The 14,576-nt window shown below is 43.5% G+C and overlaps 1 protein-coding gene across 1 annotated transcript; it reads right to left on the bottom strand.

Annotated features, from left to right (window-relative positions):
- Positions 1-1,911: 1,911 nt before the first annotated feature.
- Positions 1,912-14,328, bottom strand: LOC121844080 (B-cell receptor CD22-like). Its single transcript, XM_042313956.1, has 6 exons — positions 14,260-14,328; positions 3,204-3,458; positions 2,680-2,940; positions 2,500-2,587; positions 2,367-2,406; positions 1,912-2,244 (listed from the first exon to the last, which is right to left on the bottom strand). The coding sequence occupies exons 2-6, from the start codon at positions 3,442-3,444 to the stop codon at positions 2,134-2,136; spliced, it is 741 nt and encodes a 246-aa protein (XP_042169890.1). The 5' UTR covers positions 3,445-3,458; positions 14,260-14,328; the 3' UTR covers positions 1,912-2,133.
- Positions 14,329-14,576: the final 248 nt, after the last annotated feature.

The raw sequence follows: 14,576 nt of genomic DNA, 5'->3' as shown, positions 1-14,576 counted from the left end.
TAGTTTCAGCTGTGTTGAATGGGATGTTGATAGTAGCATTACCTAGCATGTTGTGCTCTTACTATAGTTTCAGCTGTGTTGGATGGCATGTTGATACTAGCATTACCTAGCATGTGGTGGTCTTACTATAGTTTCAGCTGTGTTGAATGGGATGTTGATAGTAGCATTACCTTGCATGTTGTGCTCATACTATAGTTTCAGCTGTGTTGGATGGCATGTTGATACTAACATTACTTAGCATGCGGTGGGCTTACTATAGTTTCTGCTGTGTTGGATGGCATGTTGATACTAGCATTACCTAGCATGCGGTGGGCTTACTATAGTTTCTGCTGTGTTGGATGGCATGTTGATACTAGCATTACCTAGCATGTGGTGGTCTTACTATAGTTTCTGCTGTGTTGGATGGCATGTTGATACTAGCATTACCTAGCATGTGGTGGGCTTACTATAGTTTCTGCTGTGTTGGATGGCATGTTGATACTAGCATTACCTAGCATGTGGTGGTCTTACTGTAGTTTCAGCTGTGTTGGATTGGATGTTGATACTAGCATTACCTAGCATGTGGTGGTCTTACTATAGTTTCTGCTGTGTTGGATGGCATGTTGATACTAGCATTACCTAGCATGTGGTGGTCTTACTATAGTTTCTGCTGTGTTGGATGGCATGTTGATACTAGCATTACCTAGCATGTGGTGGTCTTACTGTAGTTTCAGCTGTGTTGGATTGGATGTTGATACTAGCATTACCTAGCATGTGGTGGTCTTACTATAATTTCAGCTGTGTTGGATTGGATGTTGATACTAGCATTACCTAGCATGTGGTGGTCTTACTATAGTTTCAGCTGTGTTGGATGGCATGTTGATACTAGCATTACCTAGCATGTGGTGGGCTTACTATAGTTTCAGCTGTGTTGAATGGGATGTTGATAGTGCATTACCTAGCATGTTGTGCTCTTACTATAGTTTCAGCTGTGTTGGATGGCATGTTGATACTAGCATTACCTAGCATGTGGTGGTCTTACTATAGTTTCAGCTGTGTTGAATGGGATGTTGATAGTAGCATTACCTTGCATGTTGTGCTCATACTATAGTTTCAGCTGTGTTGGATGGCATGTTGATACTAACATTACCTAGCATGCGGTGGGCTTACTATAGTTTCTGCTGTGTTGGATGGCATGTTGATACTAGCATTACCTAGCATGCGGTGGGCTTACTATAGTTTCTGCTGTGTTGGATGGCATGTTGATACTAGCATTACCTAGCATGTGGTGGTCTTACTATAGTTTCTGCTGTGTTGGATGGCATGTTGATACTAGCATTACCTAGCATGCGGTGGGCTTACTATAGTTTCTGCTGTGTTGGATGGCATGTTGATACTAGCATTACCTAGCATGTGGTGGTCTTACTATAGTTTCTGCTGTGTTGGATGGCATGTTGATACTAGCATTACCTAGCATGCGGTGGGCTTACTATAGTTTCTGCTGTGTTGGATGGCATGTTGATACTAGCATTATCTATCATGCGGTGGGCTTACTAAACACCTGAAGGAGCAGAGCTAGTGAATAGTTCAACATATTTCTACATGAAATGTAATCAAATCTGGAAAAGGCAAAATCTTATAGAAAAATAGCAGAAGCATAATCTATCCCATTTATCATCTATATACAAACTGTTTTTATCATCTATATACATTCGGTATTTATCATTAGGATAACAATCTAAATTCCAGCATTCACTCAAAAGTTAAAGGTCATTGTCTGGAAAACCTAATAGATAAGAAAGCATAATGATAGTAAGAGAATAGCATTGTGAGGTCTAGCTTTGGTTTGATGCTGTTGCTCTTCAGTCCAGGTTCTGTGGTGGTTCTCTTCAGTCCAGTTTCTACGGTGGTTCTCTTCAGTCATGTTCTGTGGTGGTTCTCTTCAGTCCAGGTTCTGTTGTGGTTCTCTTCAGTCCAGGTTCTGTGGTGGTTCTCTTCAATCCAGGTTCTGTGGTGGTTCTCTTCAGTCCAGGTTCTGTGGTGGTTCGCTCCAGTTCTCATAATCGGAGGGCTCAGCATCTATCTGAGGGGCTGTGTCACTTTCCAGGTTCTTTGGTGGTTCGCTCCAGTTCTCATAATCGGAGGGCTCAGCATCTATCTGAGGGGCTGTGTCACTTTCCAGGTTCTTTGGTGGTTCGCTCCAGTTCTCATAATCGGGGGCTCAGCATCTATCTGAGTGGCTTTGTCACAGGGGAGTCCCTGAATCTGAAAGAAGACACTCTGAATTAGCACTTTACGAACCACTCCCTCTACATTTTTATGTAAATTAATGTTCTTACTGTCTATGTTATTAGGATTAAAATAACTTCTGTTGTTGACATTATTACCAGTGTGTCTGCTGTGGCATCACTTCCTCCTGTGGATCTCCTGTAATGAGGGACAGAGTGAGTTCTGCTCTCTACTGAACTCTAGTGGAGGTTGATATGTTACTAATACAGTATATGTAAATGGATGGCTCACCTCTTCATATAGCAGTAGATGGTGACAAGAAGAGCTCCAGCAGTCAGGACAGCCCCCACCCCCACCACAGGAACCCAGGAAAACACTGCTGCAGGGTCATGAGTTTATAAATGCATGATGTCAGAATGAAATCTGTAAAATTACAGAGCACCAAAAATGGACAGAATGTGTCATACTTACATATAACATTAATATGGACAGGGATAGTCTCTCTCCCTATAATGTTCAGAGCCTCACAGTAGTATCCCTCTCTGTCCTCAGAGCTGACATTATGGATGGTGTAACTCTGTCCTGATGCTTTTGGTGAGGTTACATTCCTCTTGTACCAGGTGTAGTTTTCCACAGGTGGGTTGGCATCACTGCTGCAGGTCAGATTCACTGAACTGCCCTCCACTATTTCACCAGAGGGACTGACTGACACTGAGGTGTCCTTTGGGCCATCTGGTAAAGGACCATTAAAAAGACATTAACATCTTGGTTAGAGTATATATTATCTTGGCTTTCTGAAGACATTAGATTTAGCAAATAAAGTACATCGGTGCATTTTACAAGACAGATTAAAATAATTACATTGAGAAAAATTAAAAGCACATGCTCTGAGGTTCCAACATGATGTTACTTAATACAGAATACAACTGGAGATAGATACAAAATAATTACAATGTTAATATACCAAGCTAATGATTTGAACCCCATGTACTTACATCTGACAGTGAGAGTCTCTTCAGCAGAGGGGAGATACTCATGTCCTTCTACAGCACAGGATAATCTGCCTGTATCCTCACTGCTGACTGAGAATAGGATATAGATAGGAGAGGAGGTGTTGCTGTTTGGTATAGGCTGTCCATTCTTAAACCAACTGTGGACTGTGATGGGGTCCAGTGTACAGTTGGTTCTACATGTCAGTGTCACATTCTCCCTCTCTGACACAGATGTAGGATCCATCTCCAACACAACATCTGGAGTTAAAGGAAACAAATAATGAATATCCTCCTAAATACACAATATATTCAAAAGTATGTGGACACCCTTTCAAATTAGTGGATCCAGCTATTACAGCCGCACCCGTTTCTGGCAGGTGTATAAAATTGAGCACACAGCCATGCAATCCTCATAGTCAAATATTGGCAGTAAAATGGCCTTTCTGAAGAGCTCAGTGACTTTCAACGTGTCACCGTCATAGGATGCCACCTTTCCAAGAAGTCAGTTCGTCAAATTTTTGCCCTGCTAGAGCAGCCCCGTTCAACTGTAAGTGCTGTTATTGTGAAGTGGAAACATCTAGGAGCAACAGCGGCTCGGCCGCAAATTGGTAGGCAACACAAGTCAAGCTCACAGAACAGGACCGCCGAGTGCTGAAGCGCTTAGCACTTTAAAATCGTCTGTTCTGGGGTGCAACACTCACTATCAAGCTCCAAACTGCCTTTAGAAGTAACTTCAACACAATAACTGTTCGTCGGGAGCTTCATGAAATGGGTTCCCATGGCCGAGCAGCCGTACACAAACCTAAGATCACCATGAGCTATGCCAAGCGGCGACACAAGATGGCGCCGACAGAGATGGTCACCTCGCTTCAGGTCCTTAGAAAACGATGCAGTTCTTTGTTTTTTTAATGTATTATTTCTTACATTGTTAGCCCAGAAAATCTCAAGTGTTATTAGATACAGCCGGGAAGAACTATTGGATATAAAAGCGACGTCAACTTCCCAACATTTCGACCAGGAATATGTCTTTCCCGAAGCGGATCCCTTGTTCGGAACTCCACCCTGACATCAGATCTTATTCCAGAGGCTGACCCAAAACAACGAGGTCGCCGCAGGAGAGGCAGATGGAGCGGCCTACTGGTCAGACGCAGAAGGCGAGCACACCATCCACCGCTTCCGAGCATATTACTCGCCAATGTCCAATCTCTAGACAACAAGGTGGACTAGATTTGGGCACGAGTTGCCTTCAGAGAGATATCAGAGATTGTATCATTCTCTGTTTAACGGAAACATGGCTCACTATGGATACGTTGTCAGAGTCGGAACAGCAACCCGGTTTCTTCATGCATCACGCGACAGAAATAAACATCTCTCTGGTAAGAAGAAGGGAGGGGGTGTGTGCCTTATGATTAAATACTTGTGGTGTAATCATAACAACATGCAGGAACTCAAGTCCTTCTGTTCACCTGACCTAGAATTCCTTACAATCAAATTCCGACAGCATTATCTTCCAAGAGAATTATCTTAGATTATAGTCACAGCCGTGTATATCCCCCAAGCAGATACCTCGTCGGCCCTGAAAGAACATCAAACTGGAAATCATACATCCCAAGGCTGCATTTATTGTAGCTGGGGATTTTAACAAAGCTAACCTGTTAACAAGCCTTCCTAAATTTTACCAGCATATCGACTGCGTGACTCGAGCTGGTAGCATTCTGGGTCACTGCTACTCTAACTTCTGCATACAATGCATACAAAACCCTCGCCCGCCCTGCCTTCGGCAAATCTGACCATGACTCTATTTTGTTTCTCCCAGCCTATAGACAGAAACTGAAATCGGAAACTCCCATACTCAGGTCTATTCAACGTTGGTCTGACCAATCGGATTCCACCCTTCAAGATTGCTTCGATCACGTGGACTGGGATATGTTCCGGATAGCATCAGACAATAACATTGATGTATACGCTGACTTGGTGAGCGAGTTTATTAGCAAGTGCATCAGAGATGTTGTACCCACTGTGACTATTAAAACGTTTCCTAACCAGAAACCGTGGATTGATGACAGAATTGAACACTGAAAGTGCGAACCACCGCTTTTAACCATGGCAAGGCGACTGGAAACATGACCGAATACAAACAGTGCAGCTATTCCCTCCGCAAGGCAATCAAACAAGTAAAGCGTCGGTATAGGGACAAAGTAGAGTCACAATTCAACGGCTCAAACACGAGACGTATGTGGCAGGGTCTACAGTCAATCACGGATTACAGAAAGAAAATCAGCCCCGTCGTAGACACCAATGTCTGACTCCCAGACAAATTAAACAACTTCTTTGCTCGCTTTGAGGACAATACAGTGCCACTGACATGGCCCGCTACCATAGACTGTGGGCTCTCCTTCTCCATGGCTGACATGAGTAAAGCATTTAAACAGGTTAACCCTCACAAGGCTGCCGGCCCAGAAGGCATCCCTGGCCGTGTCCTCAGAGCATGCGCAGACCAGCTGGCTGGTGTGTTTACGGACATATTCAATCAATCCCTATCCCAGTCTGCTCTCCCCACATGCTTCAAGAGGGCCACCATTATTCCTGTTCCCAAAAAAGCTAAGGTAACTGAAATAAATGACTATCGCCCCGTTGCGCTCACTTCTGTCATCATGAAGTGCTTTGAGAGACTAGTCAAGTCTCATATCACCTGACTTGGTGATAGACCTAGACCTACTCCAATTTGCTTACCACCCCAATAGGTCCACTGATGATGCAATCGCCAACACACTGCACACTGCCCTATCCCATTTGGACAAGAAGAATACCTACGTAAGAACGGAAACATGACTACACTTCATTGACTACAGCTCAGTGCCCTCCAAACTCGTCGTTAAGACCCTGGGTCCCCTATGCAACTGGGTCCTGGACTTTCTGACGGGCTGCCCCCAGGGGTGAAGATAGGAAACAATATCTCCAACCAGCTGGTCCTCAACACTGGGGCCCTACAAGGGTGCCTTCTCAGCCCTCTCCTGTACTCCCTGTTCACCTATGACTGCGTGCCATGCACGGTTCCAACTCCATCATCAAGTTTGCAGACCACAGTGGTAGGCTTGATGACCAACAACGACGAGATGGCCTACAGGGAGGAGGTGAGGGCCCCGGAGTGTGGTGTCAGGAAAATAACTTCTCACTCAACATCAACAAAACAAAGGAGATGATCGTAGACTTCAGGAAACAGCAGAGGGAGCACCCCCGCCCCCATCCACATCGACAGGACAGTCGTGGAGAAGGTGAAAAGTTTGAACTTCTTCGGGGTGTCCAACCTAAGCGTATGTAAACTTCCGACTTCAACTCTATGTCCTCAGATGTGAAATACAAGATTTGTTATTTTTCTGTTACATACCACTACTAAGCCCGTATTACTGCCCTTAATAAGGTAATTAAAGTTATCTACAGTTGAAGTTGGAAGTTTACATACACTTAGGTTGGAGTCATAATCAAAACTCGTTTTCAACCACTCCACAAATTTCTTGTTAACAAACTATATTTTTGGCAAGTCGGTTAGGACATCTACTTTGTGCATGACACAAGTGATTTTTCCAATAATTGTGTGAGAGGCAGATTATTTCACTTATAATTCACTGAATCACAATTCCAGTGGGTCAGAAGTTTACATACACTAAGTTGACTGTGCCTTTAAACAACTTGGAAATTCCAGAAAATTATGTAATGGCTTTAGAAGCTTCTGATAGGATAATTAACATCATTTGAGTCAATTGGAGGTGTACATGTGGAAGTATTTCAAGGCCTACCTTCAAACTCGGTGCCTCTTTGGTTGACATCTTGGGAAAATCTAAAGAAATCAGCCAAGACCTCAGAAAAATATTGTAGACCTCCACAAGTCTGGTTCATCATTGGGAGCAATTTCCAAACGCCTGAAGGTACCACGTTCATCTGTACAATCAATAGTACGCAAGTATAAACACCATGCGACCACGCAGCCATCATAGCTCTCAGAACGGTTTGGCCATAATGACCATCTTATGTTTAGAGGAAAGGGGAGGCTTGCAACCCGAAGAAGACCATCCCAACTGTGAAGCACGGGGTGCCAGCATCATGTTGTGGTGGTGCTTTGTTGCAAAAGCGACTGGTGCACTTCACAAAACAGATGGCATCAAGATGCAGGAAAATTATGTGGATATATTGAAGCAACATCTCAAGACATCAGTCAGGAAGTTAAAGCTTGGTCGCAAATGGGTTTTCCAAATGGACAATGACCCCAAGCATACTTCCAAAGTTGTGGCAAAATGGCTTAAGGACAACAAAGTCAAGGAATTGGAGTGGCCATCACAAAGCCCTGACCTCAATCCTATAGAAAGTTTGTAGGCAGAACTGAAAAAGCATGCGTGAGCAAGGAGGCCTACACACCTGACATGGTTACACCAGCTCTGTCAGGAGGAATGGGCCAAAATTCATCCAACTTATTGTGGGAAGCTTGTGGAAGGCTACGTTTGACCCAAGTTAAAACAATTTAAAGGCAATGCTACCAAATACTAATTGACTGTATGTAAACTTCTGACCCACTGGGAATGTGATGAAAGAAATCAAAGCTGAAATAAATAATTATCTCTACTATTATTCTGACAATTCACAATCATAAAATAAAGTGGTGATCCTAACTGACCTAGAACAGGGAATTTTTACTAGCATTAAATGTCAGGAATTGTTCAAAACTGAGTTTAAATGTATGTGACTGTCACGTTCTGACCTTTATTTCCTTTGTTTTTTATTTATTTAGTATCAAAATCAAATCAAATTTTATTTGTCACATACACATGGTTAGCAGATGTTAATGCGAGTGTAGCGAAATGCTTGTGCTTCTAGTTCCGATAATGCAGTAATGACGAACAAGTAATCTAACTAACAATTCCAAAAAACTACTGTCTTATACACAGTGTAAGGGGATAAAGAATATGTACATAAGGATATATGAATGAGTGATGGTACAGAGCAGCATAGGCAAGATACAGTAGATGATATCGAGTACAGTATATACATATGAGATGAGTATGTAAACCAAGTGGCATAGTTAAAGTGGCTAGTGATACATGTATTACATAAGGATGCAGTCGATGATATAGAGTACAGTATCTACGTATGCATATGAGATGAATAATGTAGGGTAAGTAACATTATATAAGGTAGCATTGTTTAAAGTGGCTAGTGATATATTTACATCATTTCCCATCAATTCCCATGATTAAAGTGGCTGGAGTAGAGTCAGTGTCATTGACAGTGTGTTGGCAGCAGCCACTCAATGTTAGTGGTGGCTGTTTAACAGTCTGATGGCCTTGAGATAGAAGCTGTTTTTCAGCCTCTCGGTCCCAGCTTTGATGCACCTGTACTGACCTCGCCTTCTGGATGACAGTGGGGTGAACAGGCAGTGGCTCGGGTGGTTGATGTCCTTGATGATCTTTATGGCCTTCCTGTAGCATCGGGTGGTGTAGGTGTCCTGGAGGGCAGGTAGTTTACCCCCGGTGATGCGTTGTGCAGACCTCACTACCCTCTGGAGAGCCTTACGGTTGAGGGCGGTGCAGTTGCCATACCAGGCGGTGATACAGCCCGCCAGGATGCTCTCGATTGTGCATCTGTAGAAGTTTGTGAGTGCTTTTGGTGACAAGCCGAATTTCTTCAGCCTCCTGAGGTTGAAGAGGCGCTGCTGCGCCTTCCTCACGATGCTGTCTGTGTGAGTGGACCAATTCAGTTTGTCTGTGATGTGTATGCCGAGGAACTTAAAACTTGCTACCCTCTCCACTACTGTTCCATCGATGTGGATAGGGGGTGTTCCCTCTGCTGTTTCCTGAAGTCCACAATCATCTCCTTAGTTTTGTTGACGTTGAGTGTGAGGTTATTTTCCTGACACCACACTCCGAGGGCCCTCACCTCCTCCCTGTAGGCCGTCTCGTCGTTGTTGGTAATCAAGCCTACCACTGTTGTGTCGTCCGCAAACTTGATGATTGAGTTGGAGGCGTGCGTGGCCACGCAGTCGTGGGTGAACAGGGAGTACAGGAGAGGGCTCAGAACGCACCCTTGTGGGGCCCCAGTGTTGAGGATCAGCGGGGAGGAGATGTTGTTGCCTACCCTCACCACCTGGGGGCGGCCCGTCAGGAAGTCCAGTACCAAGTTGCACAGGGTGGGGTCGAGACCCAGGGTCTCGAGCTTGATGACGAGCTTGGAGGGTACTATGGTGTTGAATGCCGAGCTGTAGTCGATGAACAGCATTCTCACATAGGTATTCCTCTTGTCCAGATGGGTTAGGGCAGTGTGCAGTGTGGTTGAGATTGCATCGTCTGTGGACCTATTTGGGCGGTAAGCAAATTGGAGTGAGTCTAGGGTGTCAGGTAGGGTGGAGGTGATATGGTCCTTGACTAGTCTCTCAAAGCACTTCATGATGACGGATGTGAGTGCTACGGGGCGGTAGTCGTTTAGCTCAGTTACCTTAGCTTTCTTGGGAACAGGAACAATGGTGGCCCTCTTGAAGCATGTGGGAACAGCAGATTGGTATAGGGATTGATTGAATATGTCCGTAAACACACCGGCCAGCTGGTCTGCGCATGCTCTGAGGGCGCGGCTTGGGATGCCGTCTGGGCCTGCAGCCTTGCGAGGGTTAACACGTTTAAATGTCTTACTCACTTCGACTGCAGTGAAGGAGAGACCGCATGTTCGTTATTCGTATTATCAGCAACCATCATTCCTGTGTTCCAGTGGCACGTTGTGTTAGCTAATCCGAGTTTATCATTTTAAAAGGCTATTTGATCATTAGAAAATCCTTTTGCAAATATGTTAGCACAGCTGAAAACTGTTGTCTGATTAAAGAAGCAATAAAACTGGCCTTTGTGGCAGATGAATCAGAATTAGTTGGGTAACATAGATAATTAAGATGTCTTATCTGCATAATATGCTTATGTGATATACTTGTTGCACTTCTTCCTTCAGCTGGGGCTCAGTCACTTGGGGCCCAGAGAGGGGAGAGGTCAGGGTTGTCTTTCACATATGCGCAAGTCGCAAGTCACTCCCTCCTTTGGCATTGGGGGAGGTGTATGGCAGTGTCTGGAACCATTGTATGTCCTCTCTGATGTTGCACTTATCCTGGGATAGTATATGACCTAGAGGCTCACTCCCCTCAGTGAGCTTGTCCAGGAGTGGTGTCAAGAAAGGGTTTTACTTGAGATGGGAGTATCTAGAGTTGACAATTGAGTTATGCCATTGGATGAGTTGGTGTTTTTGTGCTATAAAGTACCAGGAACGAGAATAGAACCTCGTCTTAGGGGCCAAACTGAACGATCATTTATAGTGAATGCTATCTGGCTACGGGATACTCCTTTCTCATTATGAAGTCTCACTTTGTGAACTGTTCCTAATATCTGTGGTTTGTTATGTCGACTAGGGGGTGGATCTTTGCTATTAAAGATCTCAGTAGCCATTGTGTTGTCACTCAACGGTTCATGAGAAATGGTGAATCGTTGAAAGTCATTGCTATTGCAAAGCTCTTATTATTAAATATGTAGTTTAAGTATAACTCGGACTGGTGTGATAAGTCTGTCTCCTTATTTGATAGTAAAGAAATTAACCACCACACCTTCTTTAGACTAGTTGAGTATCTGGAGCATCAGTATTTGTGGGTTCGATTATTTGTTATTCGTATCTCTTGCTTTTTGGAGGGTATTTCATTAAAACTGCGTTGTTGATTTTATTAAGGGCTTTTAAGTAAGCATTTCACTGTAAGGTCTACACCTGTTGTATTCAGTGCATGTGACAAATAAAATTTTATTTGATTTGATTTAATACTACTCCTAAACACAACCCACCATCACTGTGTCTCATGTTAATACTACTCCTAAAAACAACCCACCATCACTGTGTCTCATGTTAATACTACTCCTAAACACAACCCACCATCACTGTGTCTCATGTTAATACTACTCCTAAACACAACCCACCATCACTGTGTCTCATGTTAATACTACTCCTAAAAACAACCCACAATCACTGTGTCTCATGTTAATACTACTCCTAAACACAACCCACCATCACTGTGTCTCATGTTAATACTACTCCTAAACACAACCCACCATCACTGTGTCTCATGTTAATACTACTCCTACACACAACCCACCATCACTGTGTCTCATGTTAATACTACTCCTACACAACCCACCATCACTGTGTCTCATGTTAATACTACTCCTAAACACAACCCACCATCACTGTGTCTCATGTTAATACTACTCCTAAACACAACCCACCATCACTGTGTCTCATGTTAATACTACTCCTAAACACAACCCACCATCACTGTGTCTCATGTTAATACTACTCCTAAACACAACCCACCATCACTGTGTCTCATGTTAATACTACTCCTAAATACAACCCACCATCACTGTGTCTCATGTTAATACTACTCCTAAACACAACCACCATCACTGTGTCTCATGTGAATACTACTCCTACACACAACCCACCATCACTGTGTCTCATGTTAATACTACTCCTAAACACAACCCACCATCACTGTGTCTCATGTTAATATTACTCCTAAACACAACCCACTATCACTGTGTCTCATGTTAATACTACTCCTAAACACAACCCACCATCACTGTGACTCATGTTAATACTACTCCTAAACACAACCCACCATCACTGTGTCTCATGTTAATACTACTCCTAAACACAACCCACCATCACTGTCTCATGTTAATACTACTCCTAAACACAACCCACCATCACTGTCTCATGTTCATACTACTCCTAAACACAACCCACCATCACTGTGTCTCATGTTCATACTACTCCTAAACACAACCCACCATCACTGTGTCTCATGTTAATACTACTCCTAAACACAACCCACCATCACTGTGTCTCATGTTAATACTACTCCTAAACACAACCCACCATCACTGTGTCTCATGTTAATACTACTCCTAAACACAACCCACCATCACTGTGTCTCATGTTAATACTACTCCTAAACACAACCCACCATCACTGTGTCTCATGTTCATACTACTCCTAAACACAACCCACCATCACTGTGTCTCATGTTAATACTACTCCTAAACACAACCTACCATCACTGTGTCTCATGTTAATACTATTTACACAACCCACCATCAGTCCAGGTTCAACAGCTCCTATCCCCAAGCTGTGAGAATGAATAGCAAGTGACTCACACACACATGCACACACACACACACACAAAACTCACACACACACACATGTTACACACACAAACAAACCCACCACACAAACACACGTATGCACAGACAGACCACACACGCACGCACGTACACACACACTTACAAATATACAACAAGCATCTGCAGGGAAGGCTCATAAGGCCCATGGGGTCTGTATTAAAGTCTAACAGAGCTGGTTGTTATGGATGTAGAAAAGTTAAAACACACATCCTACACAGTATAGATGTCAACCTCCTCCCCATCAGTCCTGAAGGGCCCTCAGCTAAATCCACTGTGTCATTCACACACACACACACACACACACACACACACACACACACACACACACACACACACACACACACACACACACACACACACACACACACACACACACACACACACACACACACACACCAGGAGTCCACACACTGAGCAGGCATTCAAATGTTTGTTTACATGTCTATTTTACCCTGGTTAATCATCTCATCACTATGTAGATCAACACTCCTACACTGAGACACTTTATGAATACTGACCCTGATGTAACAACCAAAACACAACGACAAGTAAAATTATACATTACCCTCAAGTATATGACAAATGACTAAAAACAAATAACCAAAAAACTATATTTCAAGATATTGTCAAGAGTACTTACAGATGAAGTGAAGGAGAGTGGCCTGTACAGTGAGTCAACTGACTGGTAGTGGGAACTGCTAGTAAGTGTCAGTTCTGTGGTTGATACATATTTATATTTACATATTTATATAGTCAGGACACAAGTAGCTGATGGAGAACAGTCCTTTCCTTCCTCCTTAAGACATTAACATGCATGAGGACCAGAACAGCATGTCAGAAAAGGGAGATTATTGTATTAAAGTGGGCCCTACATTTCTATAATGGACTAAATGTTCCCCAAATCCACTTTTATTTAAATACATGTTATATGTTAACTATTCTATATGGAATGTTTATAATATATTAGAATGTGTTGTCTTGTCGCTGTTGTGCAAATGGAATAGACAACAGGTGGAAATTATAGGCAATTAGCAAGACACCCCCAATAAAGGAGTGGTTCTGCAGATGGGGACCACAGACCACTTCTCAGTTCCTATGTTTCCTGGCTGATGTTTTGGTCACTTTTGAATGCTGGCGGTGCTTTCACTCTAGTGGTAGCATGAGACAGAGTCTACAAACCACACAAGTGGCTCAGGTAGTGCAGCTCATCCAGGATGGCACATCAATGCGAGCTGTGGCAAGAAGGTTTGCTGTGTCTGTCAAAATAGTGTCCAGAGCATGGAGGCGCTACCAGGAGACAGGCCAGTACATCAGAAGACGTAGAGGAGGCAGAAGGAGGGCAACAACCCAGCAGCAGGACCGCTACCTCCGCCTTTGTGCAAGGGGGAGCAGGAGGAGCACTGCCAGAGCCCTGCAAAATGACCTCCAGCAGGCCACAAATGTGCATGTGTCTGCTCAAACGGTCAGAAACAGACTCCATGAAGGTGGGGGCCCAACGTCCACAGGTGGGGGTTGTGCTTACAGCCCAACACCGTGCAGGACGTTTGGCATTTGCCATGAAACCCCAGTCCAGGGTCAGTATTCACAAAGTGTATCAGAGTAGGAGAGCTGATCTGGGATCAGTTTAGCCTTTTAGATCATAATTATATGGACCGTCTGAGACACTTTATGAATACAGGCCCTGATGTAACAACCAAAACACAGTTCAAAATAAACCAACAAGTACAAAGATACAGGAAGTCATGTGATGTTTGGCTAAAAACATCAAAACTAAAACTATATTCCAAGATATCATCAAGTGTACTTACAGAGTGAAGTGAAGGGGAGAAGTCTTGAACAGTTAGTCAACTTACTGTCACTGTGAGGAAACAAGAAGTAATCTACTGTAAGTGTTAGTAGAAACAGGCGTAGCCTAAGTGTGAGTTCTGTGGTTGACACATTTAAAGTAGCCTAGTCAGGTCATTAACATGCAGCAACAGCATGTCACATAAGGGATGTTACTGTATCTAAATAGAAAATGGTCTAAAGTCAGAATACTGTAGTTACATTTCTTTATATGAGGAGTGGACCTACATGTCTTACAAGAGACAACATATGACCCATTCCCATCTCCTCATCAGCTGGT

The sequence above is a fragment of the Oncorhynchus tshawytscha genome, unplaced genomic scaffold (assembly GCF_018296145.1).
Source record: "Oncorhynchus tshawytscha isolate Ot180627B unplaced genomic scaffold, Otsh_v2.0 Un_contig_322_pilon_pilon, whole genome shotgun sequence".
Lineage (NCBI taxonomy): Eukaryota > Metazoa > Chordata > Actinopteri > Salmoniformes > Salmonidae > Oncorhynchus > Oncorhynchus tshawytscha.
The sequence above is the reverse complement of the archived record's forward strand: the minus strand, read 5'-3'. Positions and strand labels throughout refer to the sequence as shown.